This window comes from Bombus terrestris, chromosome 10 (assembly GCF_910591885.1).
Source record: "Bombus terrestris chromosome 10, iyBomTerr1.2, whole genome shotgun sequence".
Classification (NCBI taxonomy): domain Eukaryota; kingdom Metazoa; phylum Arthropoda; class Insecta; order Hymenoptera; family Apidae; genus Bombus; species Bombus terrestris.
The window spans coordinates 15,668,296-15,679,257 of record NC_063278.1 but is presented as its reverse complement, the minus strand read 5'-3'; the positions used below and the strand labels follow the sequence as shown (position 1 = coordinate 15,679,257).

General features: G+C 31.8%; 1 protein-coding gene across 1 annotated transcript; it reads right to left on the bottom strand.

Moving 5' to 3' along the window:
* Positions 1-1,130: 1,130 nt before the first annotated feature.
* Positions 1,131-9,528, bottom strand: LOC100649340 (alpha-aminoadipic semialdehyde synthase, mitochondrial). The gene is made up of 10 exons (XM_003398585.4): positions 9,221-9,528; positions 8,644-9,126; positions 7,801-8,026; positions 6,449-6,776; positions 5,876-6,239; positions 5,039-5,361; positions 4,630-4,879; positions 3,184-3,447; positions 1,592-1,973; positions 1,131-1,313 (listed from the first exon to the last, which is right to left on the bottom strand). Exons 1-10 carry the CDS (start codon positions 9,242-9,244, stop codon positions 1,198-1,200), a joined length of 2,760 nt encoding a protein of 919 aa, XP_003398633.1. The 5' UTR covers positions 9,245-9,528; the 3' UTR covers positions 1,131-1,197.
* Positions 9,529-10,962: the final 1,434 nt, after the last annotated feature.

Genomic DNA, 10,962 nt, shown 5'->3' with positions numbered 1-10,962 from the left:
CGCGCGGCCAAATACTGAATTTAATTGAAAATAGCATTTCATGAACCTATAAAATTAGGGATCTGCCCTGTTTGGTTGGAACTTAGCATATACAAGAACCTATGTATTTAAACTTAAAATTAGGAATCTACCCTGTTTGGTTACACACTAGCATAGACGAGAACCTATTGAGTTTCAAGCTACAAGAATCTATTTAAGTGTACGGTTCTACGAAAAAGTTCATTTCTACTATTCTATTCGAGATAGACAAATATAAGAATGACAGAATTGAAATTGATACTGTCATCGTGGAAGTTTTAATCGGTTGGAGTCCGGCACTACCACGCCGCTTTCCCCAGAAGCGGCCTGGTGTCCGTGCGAGTTTCCTCCACCTTAAAAGAAAAAAAAAAAAAGAAAAAAAAAAAAATAAGAAGTTTCAATCACGAGAAACTACGTTCTGCTGAAGACACGGTTACTGGCGTCGTTAACATAATTTGTAATGCGATTAATAAATTTAAAAAAAGACCTTTCTTCTGTCCAACTAAAAGAGGCACATTCGAATCTCAGTAGAGACTTATCATAAGATAAGTTATCATAATATAAGTAATAAATCGGTATAAAGTTTCATCGGTTATACTTTCAGCTCATAAAAAATCACCAACAACAAAAAAATTAATACTTAAAATAAGTACTTAAAATTGTAATTGCGCATCATTCTATCAGTCTTAAAATATGAAAAACACTATTACCTATGGCAGATGTGACGTAAAGTTGTGATAAATGATATTGAGATGAAATTGGAGGGAGATAATAAATATTGGCTTCCCTGTCCCTCCTACTTACGAACGTAACGTTTGAAACTTTGTAATTCGTGGACTCATTTCAAAGTTAAGCTCATTTGAAATGGAAAAATCCTATTTCGCTTTTCGGGCCACTGGCATTCTTTTCAACTGTTTCTAATACTGGACATTCGGATATTCTGCCACTCTTTTCTATCTTTCACTTCATAAAGAACTGTGTAAATAATGCTATTATAATGAATAGCAATAAGAAGTTCTACTAAAGAACAATACCTAGACAATAACAATTCTATCGCTGTTACTTTCGTATGTCTTTGTGTTACAAGAGTGGCAATAGAAAGTTAACTTATATAAGTTAATAATTATATTTATTTATACATTATATTTATAATTACTTGTTATTAACATTATAAAGATGTTAAATCCACTTGGATGTCTCAAAGAATTCTATTCCTTCAGCTCTCAATCGATTAAGTATTGGTCGATAAATATCTGGGGTAAACGGAAAGACTACTCCTCGTTGTTGAATTTCACCTATTAACGAACAAGAAAAATAATATACTTTGAAATTATTATTAAATTATATGGTAAAATTTGTTCAGAAGGATGACATGGAATGAAAGTATAAGAAATATACATATGCATGGATATATAAAATCGCAATAATATGTGTTACGTTCTGTATAAACATTATTTTCAACGCCTTTATGTTAAAAGGGATAACAAATATCAAATGTAATTTTTATTATTCGATATGTAATACCGAACGAAGAAACATTTTTTAGAATAAACGGGAAAAAGAAGAACTATACCGTCAAGGATCATTTTAACTGCTATTGCCGTCGGATATCCAACAGTGCGCGCCATAGCAGAGTATCCTTGTGGTTCGCCATACAACACCAAATTAATTCCTCTGTTTTCTCTTCTGTTGTCTGGCCAGAGTATTCCAACGTCGTGTCTTAGAATTACTAAATCTCGTTCATTTTGATCATAGCACAACTTTTTTGACAAATAATGTGTCAAAGTATCGAGAGGAGTGTTCAACTTCAATACTAAATCTTCTTCAAGAAGTCCCAAGTCTTCAATTGCTTTTACGCTCTCTTCCGAGTTTAGCATTTCTGCCAACTTCCTTTTCAAATTTTCATAGAAGATATTATCATTCGCCAAACCAAGCAAATTACAAATTAATACTCTCTGGAACAATAAAAAGTTAACCTTAGGTAATCTATGTAAGTTAAAAAGTTTTATCTGCCAAATATCATAACTTTACTCTATCGCATCGAGATTTTAAAAAAGGTTATAACGCGTATAATACATACGTGTATATTACTGGTATGTTCCAAATTATTATTGCAGAAAAAGCAGACATAGTTAACAATTTCTCTTTATGTTTTGTTTATCTTAACCATAATCATATGACCACCTTTCGTTCTCAATTAAATTCGGATGTGTAGTTTAGTAATTGAAATATTGAAAATGTTAAATACAAAATTTGATACATTTCGTTTAAAGCGGAAAAGATCATGTGGAATCATTTTATGATTCTACTTCGTTATTCCGTTGATATACATAGGATTTCCGAAAAGGGAGCTATTAAGATGCAAAAAATTCATTACATTATGCATTACTCTATCAAAATAATCAGAGATAAAATGATAGAGTGTTTCCTATTCTGTGTAAGGTTTTCAGCAAGAGATGTCAGAAAATTTAAGGAGTACTTCTTCGAGCCAAGACAAGGCGAAAATATTGATTGGAAGATATATATAGTAATGTAACAAAGCAAGCCTAGACAGTCTAAAGAACGGGAAGTCAAGATCATCTTGATGATAAAAGTGATAACTTGATATACGATAACAAGGAGTAGCGCGTGTATATGTATATAATAATACAAATATCAGAGTTTTCTTAGAGCATTCACGATACGATCATAAAAGCTTTCGTTCGTGCGAAGAGGTTTGCTAACGTATAAGGATATTTTGACCTTCTTCTTCGGAAAACGGACAGGAGGCGCAAAAGCAATGAAAAAAGTCCACATAAACGTGTGTAAATCCTATCGGATCTTATTTCGCAGTTACAGCCATTTTTATGTTTCAATAGTCCGCAACTGTTTACTTGCAAGTTACGAGTGAAATAATTAAATCTGTCATTTTGCATCGAAATTCTTTCTTAGTAATTTTCTATTGTTACGTTCTGTTTATTAACTAAACTGTTCCATTTCTTTTATTAATGTCAAGTTCATCTATGTTATTCGAAAATGTGTTAAAATTGCGAATATGTTTTTTCCTTTACCTAAACTATACTTTAAATAGCAAAAGCGAATTTTCTTTCTCTATGACGAGTATACTCATTATTAACCAAAGAGTTGTCATTATTAAATTTACATATAAATGTCACATTTACATACCCATGTAATATCTGGACCATTTGGATGCAAACTTGGGTGTGAGTTAAGATCCGTTAATCCAAGAAACTGTAAGGCTCGTATTGTATTACAGAAACCTTTATATCTTAATGTACCCCGCCGCATTGTTTGTACATTATTAAGTCCATATAAATCCTTGTAAATTGTACTATCACGATTGGGAAAACCTTCCAACGCAAAACCGGGCAAAAAGTCCAAATCTTGAACGGCGGACATAAGGTCTCCTCCTGATTCTATTTCTACGATCTTCAATAGAAAAATAAAATTGATTAGTACACAACGTAATACTTAATTGTATATTTTTCCCAATCCTTCGATCAAGATCAAGTTGATATTTTTAGTATTTTAATTAATGTACTTTATATGTATGTACATTTTATTTATTGCAGTGACAAAGAAAACATTGATCCTTGCTGTATCTAGAAAATAGATATTATGTTTCCTTTTTTTAGTATATGTTTAAGGTTACATGTACTTCTTAAAGCCATTATTGGACACAGAGAGAATGATTAATGGAACAAAACGTATCTGTAATAGATCGTTTATACGATCAATGTATAAACCAATGTATAAATCAATATCTTGCAGAAAATGTAGAGCTCTTTTGCCGAAGTCTTCCTTTTGTAGCATGTTGAGCGAATTAATTAGTCCATGCTATACCCATTTAATTAATAACGTATTTAAGATAGATGATTAGGATATGTTCAAAAGAGTTTAGTATGCCACAAGTGTCACAAATATTCGGTTGAGTTTCGGTGACAAAGTGGGAATATGTCCAGTTTGTATGAGCTATTCTTATTCTTAGTCTAGAGTTAGTGTTACTTGATCTGGCTTTGCGTAGCTTGGTAGATGTTGAATTTCTTCATTCTTCGTTCCATGTTTCTATTAACGTTTCAATCAATGCTTTCTGAGATCTTTGTAGAATATAGGTTCATAATTTATCGCAGATACGCTGAAGCTAACATGTTTCTAAGTTTTCTCCTGTTAAAGTAAATGCTCCAATGACGTATCAACGAATTAATATCATTTCAGGATAATCGGCATTAACGACAAGTTGTTCCTTTTTTTTCCATTTTTAAGCTACTATCCCAAATTGTTCGTCGTGTCGGAAGAAAGTAATAAAAATGGGCTGCGAACATTTGCCTATTTTAGGCAAAATCATCGTTAGGATACAGATGCGACATTTTCAATTGACTTTATTATTTACCCATAATCTAGTCGAATATCGGTCGAATTCGATTCTAGAATGCTTCAAACATTTAATTCCACGGAGATGGCTTTAAATATGCATTGATTTCATTCCTCCAAAAGAATAAAACATTTTTATGAATGTTTCTTATGCATTGTTCTTTTACGGATGTTTCATTCGACTGTCTACTTATGTATAGTTATAGTATATGATAGATAGTATATAATAGATGGACTTACTTGCTTATTAGAATAGAATTTGGCCGATGATAATGTATTCAGCAACACTCCACGTGGCGACCAACTAAATTTATATCGTAAAGGATTAGAGGAACATTCTGGAGCGGGTAAACCGCCGCACCAAGATACAAAAGATTCGATTTTTCCACCAGCTTGTTTAACATTGTCAAAACATTCTAGAGCCAATAAATGATCGATACCAGGATCAAGCCCTACTTCGTTAAGTATAGTCACTTCTGATGCAACAGCCCTAGTAATTAACACGTTAATGTATATTCATTTTAAATTGTCATAATTTCTAGATATTGTTTCGATATTAATAAATATTTTGCCGTTTACGATTTATAAATATCATTTTGTTACATTTGTTTGTATACTTGTTAATATCTTACTCTCTATGATTACTTACTCTCTATGTAAAGCTTTAACATCTTCATTCGTGTAACTAGCAGTCACTAGGTGAGTTTTAGCATGTATGCATACATTCGCGATAACATGATGTAGAGAATACGGTAACAATGAAACCACTACATCTGCCGATTTTACAATGTCGTTTAAAGTATCAGGACGTTCGATTACATCTAGCAGAACCGGTTCTACCCCGGGGAAATTATTTGCTAATACGTCTGCCTCCTCTTTCAATTGAGATGCAACAGTTAAATGTATGTTACTATCTCTATGTAAATATTCAACCAACGGGGCCGAGACGTGTCCAGCACCAAGAACGACCACCTATTTACAAAACAATACTTGTTGATATATTACTTGATATTTAATTACCGTTTTTTTTTTATTTATAGTTACTTCGTGATCGTCCTGTTTTGCACAATGAAATTAGATGTGACGCGAAGTAACAAGGAAATGTCTTATTAATATGATCAAAAATTCATATGTACAAATATGTAGTCACAGTCGATTGGAAACTTTTATGAAAATGATCTTTCGTCTTATTCTACAAAATTGTTTTAATCGAGAAATAGAATAGAAATAGAAATAGAAATAGAATAGTGTCTATAACTTTCAAGTTCGAGTACGTAACAATGGTATGTGACTTTGAGACTTCGGAATACGTTTATCAACATCGATTATGTCGTTTCAATAATTCGATGAACATTTTTAATAATAAATAATATTCATATAATACATATAATACATTCGAATGATATAAAAATAGATAATGTATCGGTACTCGATGAATGAAATTAGTATCGTAAAAATTGACTCGAAAAGTATAATTTTTCTCTACCTTTTTGCTTTGTGCTTCTCTATTGTCTGCCTTGTGTCTACAACGGTGATTTAGTAACCTTAATTCTTGGATATATTCAAAATTAGGTGTTAATCTTCCGTTGGATGCTATTATTGCATCATGTACCGCTGGACTAAAGTTATGTTCTTCTAATGGTGCTTTCGCATCCGACTGAATAATGTCCAACGCGTAAGGATATAAAAGATTTCCAAAGAAATCCGTAGATTCTTTTGGCAGCTGAGTTGGCATATTATCAATCGAACAGACCAACACTCCGGGTCCTTTAAAAGACTTTGTATCTTTGTTACGATCAGCATCGTATAAACAAAATGGAGTGTCAATCGTTGTACATTCGTTCATGAACCTATGAACATTTCGAAACAAGTATAAGGAGAGCTTAAGAACGTCCAAGCTTAACCGTTGCCAATTGTTTATGAATTCGCCAATTGGCTTTTATATATAGTATATAAAAAGATCGGTGCGAATGTCTAAATCTGTTATATAATATTATAAAAAAATCACTTAAGTAAACGATATGCGTGTTATATTAATATTGAATAAATTTAAACTTACTCGATACTGCCGCCAGGGTCTGCAGATATATCACAGATAGCTAACATTCGGTGGGGTAAAGAAGGAGCACCAACACTTGATGGTAACCAGGGAGTATAAGCTGGTCTTAGCAAGTATTTTGCATCTGGTATTGTTAACAATTTAGGCGAGTCAACAGCCCAATATATTCCATTAATTATCACTGATGCGTATGGTGCAATCTTTTTGCTGAAAGTGGAAATATATCTCTCAGGGTGCTTGTCACACTCATCAGAATCGAAACCACCTCCATCTTTTCTTTCTAGATGATGTCTTCGTCTTACCTCGCATCCGTATATCTTCGTTGTATCTAAAACAATGTTGCCTGTTGTTTAAAATGCAATAATATTTACAATAAAATACAGCCAGTCCAAAAAAAACAAAAATCCACATATACCTGCGGAATTTTGTTTGTATATGATTTACCTGTCGCAATTTGTCACAATATTATTTCTACCTACGATATAATCATCGTCGTTGTATTTCTAAAAAAATACAGGAATAAAGGAATCAAAGGAATTAGAGAGGGAAAAGATAAAGGAGATTGAAATATGATTTCGCGTGAATGTAACAGGTGTATGTAATGTTTTGTAACACTGTATTTTCTATTTCTTTCCTTTTCTTCCTTTTTTTTTTCTTTTTTTTTTTTTTTACTCCTTTCTTCTTGATAGAAACGAAAGCAAATGAATATGTGTCTTAATTCACGACCTCCAACAAACTCATAGAGTCCGTGTTTTTTACTATAATATTTCATACTTAAGGGATCTACATATTTGTGACTGACTATACACAAGATGAATTATAACACGTATAATTGAAAATTCACTGAATTTTGATCTTTCGATTAAACAATACATACAAAGTTTGTAATATAAACGAGAAGAGTATGATTCTTCGAGATTGTCATAATTCCTATGTGCTAAGAATTAATAGTTATGTCTAGACTGCGGAATTTTATGCGTTTATAGAAAATTTAAAAGTGAAACGTGAAATTTGGATTCGTGATTCGAACGTTTACCACTAATGAAAACAAGTGGAACATAAATGGAACATATTTTTAAATAAGTCACTTTTTCCTTTCTTTCTAAATCTCATATTCAATCAATGGTAATCCGATTAAACTTCAGTATCTAGTACCAAGTACTCGAAATTCAATTTCTTTCTTCAATCGACAATTACAAAGTAGACATTAATTGAATTTGACATTAAAATGAATTGTTCCACTTTGTTGTTGAATTATGAACGGGAGGAAAGTAAAAATCTCTAATATCTACAGATTTATTATGAAATAAATTATAATAGTAAAATATAATATATAAATATGCAACGCTTACCGCCATGTTCGGCAACCTTTTTCAACATTTCGGGTGGAACATATTCGTGAGGTAGCTCTTGAAAAACTTCTTGACCGCCTTGACTTACATTGCCACTGCCAGTAAAAATAAAAGTCAATGGTCCAATTGATTTAGGCATAGCACCTAATGCTATTTCGTATCCTGCATCTCGTATAGCTTGCCTTGCCATAGCGGAATCTCTATAATTGTGTGCTGGACCAATATGCTAGTAAACAATAATGACCGTTATTTATAGAGAAACAATAGACAAACAAATATATAAAAATAAATACGTATTTATTAATTAATTTATTTACTAATTGCAGTATACGCGTACAATTTAAATGTGTGCACGACACCATTTTTTTAACTACAAAAAATATGCAAAATTTTCTTCAAAATATCATTAGTTTGATTAATAATTTTAGACGCTACTTCGTATAATATTCTTTTACGTAAAATTTAATGCTTTATTCAAATTCGAGATAAAATATTAGACATTCCAACGAAAAACTAATATCCGTGATATGCCGATAAAAAAAGCAAAGTTAATGTTCGAAACCCTTTTTTTCGTATAGCAACTAATTTACGAGTTATTTGAAGTCGTCGTGTTACGAGACTCTCCCTATACATTAACGTATTTTAAAACCAACAGCAATATATTAAATAAAAATAGAAGATTCTTTGAGAAATTTTATTCGTTTACATGTGTTACAAAAGGGAAGCTTTTTTACCGTCCTATATGTGTCTATGATAAAAATAATAGTAAATCTAATTGCATAAAATACTTTCCAACATAATTATCGTTGTTATAGTAAATTTCTTAACATAATGTGATCTTACCATGAATGGTGTATGATGTCCTAACGCAAGTAATCTTAATCCAAGTCCATGTAATATATTCACCATACCAGCTACACCAGCATATTTCCCGAAGGCAACCACTCTTTGTCCATTATCATCTGTTAACTTTTCATAATCTAACAAACGTATATTCTTTTCCAGAATAGCATCCAGAAGAGGCATATTACTTTCTTGCGCCTTAATAGTATGAGAAAAAAAACAGTAAGTTCTATTCGATATAAGTTGATCCACAGGAACTTGTTTAACCCCAAAAATGACGGAAGCAGGACTAATATCCTCTTGTAGTATAGCACCTGCAGCTTGGTAGGCATGTGCAGGATAAGCTCTTCTATTACTAGGCTGTACAATTACTTTTACTCCTGCCCTGATTAATTGGCGAACATTCGCAGGTGCCAAAGGAGCCCTTCTTTCCCATACTGATTGATCTTCTCTTCTGATTGCTATTATTTTGCCTTTTAAATTCTGTGAAAAATATTTCGCGATATCGATTCTTAACATATCATGCAAGAAAATACATATTCCTATCTGTTCTTATTTTATAGCACGCACTACTTACATTCATACAACGTGCCGAAGACATGATGAAGTATACTATTAATAAATTCACATTGAATTTGCACTTGACTAATTGAAAAGTCTTCAATGTGACACCATATAATCGTGTAAAAGATACAAAAAGACTTCCTATCAATGTAACGTGTGTTCACTTCATCGAGTCAACAATAATAAAGTGGCACGAGAAGAATACATACTGCAATATAGCATAACTACGTCTATTTGGAAATGAAGTTGTATTACTGCCATGATATTACATGGGTCAGTGAGGTCAAACTCAGAATATGTTACTCTTACTACATCACTGATAAGCACCAAGCCACGTGCTTATCGAAACGATTTGACTTTCTTCCACCACATGATTTCCATCACTTCACAATTACTTTATATTGAAGATGTTCTTTTTTTTTTTTTTTTTTTTTATTTCTTTTTTTTATTTCTTTCAATGTGACGTAATAATGAATGAAATTTTTCTTTAGTCCAATGTATCTTGCATTCGCTAATGACATATTGTTCCTCGATATTACGTACTATGATAGATTATTAGGAAATATATTATAATATATCAGAAAATGTTGAATCGGCTTGAATCGTTTGAAAGTATTTCGTAGCTCAAAAATATTGGAATCCCCCAAAATGTTAGAATTCTCAAAAATATTGTAATTCCCGAATATTCCGAGAACTTGAATCATGGTCTGGTACGGTTTTTTTTTTTTTTTTTTTTTTTTTTTTTTAAATATAGCCAACAATTTGTCCAAATTTTGAATCCCGAAATCCCGTTTTTCTTGAAACGAAAAATTACAGTGATGTGCAAATGTGTATAAACAGACCGCTAGTCTTATGAAAAACGCGATAATACTACCAATTATTCGATTGATCGGTAAGGATTAGCTAATTCTAATTACGAGATGAATCTGTCAAACAAAATATAATAGTTTAGTTTCATTCGTATTAACAATATACGGAATACTTTTTTAAGAATAAAGACTCGATACCACGTTTACAGTTTTGTACATTTCATCAGAAACGGACGAAACAGTGAATAAACGGAACGTAAAATGAAGCTACTTGATAAAGACCAAAGAAACAGTAAATAAATAGATAAATAATTTCAGTCTGGAAGCCTTGAATAGGAGTTGATTTACAAATTTTATAAAGTTTTCAATATCCCACGTAATTTACCATTACAAATATCTACGGTTATTATCAACAACAGTCTTTCCAATTTCCGCATCCGTCCTTACTTCTTGTTTCCTTTTATTTATCATTTATCATTTATCATTATCACCTAATGACAAAATCCGCAATCACTTAGAGAAGTATGGTATGAGTATGAGTGATAATTTCGAAAATAAAAAAAAACGAAACTATAGCGGTGTGCCAAATTTGACAAGAAATGGTAGGCCGCAGATTATTTCCGACAGAGAGGTGCATAAAATTGTACGTCGTATTCGATCTATATGTCATAAAATACCAAAAACCGCTGCTACTATATTTATCTTATAATTACCTTAACCCTTGTCAATCAATCGAACGATTGGTAGTATTATCGCTCTTTTTTTTTCTTTTTATCAAACTTGCGGTACGTATTTATACTTTTGCTTGTTACTGTATATCACTTACATGCATATTTGAAAGATTAATTTTTTTCTGTATTCTATCTTCCATAATTGTATAACCCAATAAATTCAAAAACACTTAAACACTCTAAAATCACATACAATGCTTGTATTTAAAAACGCT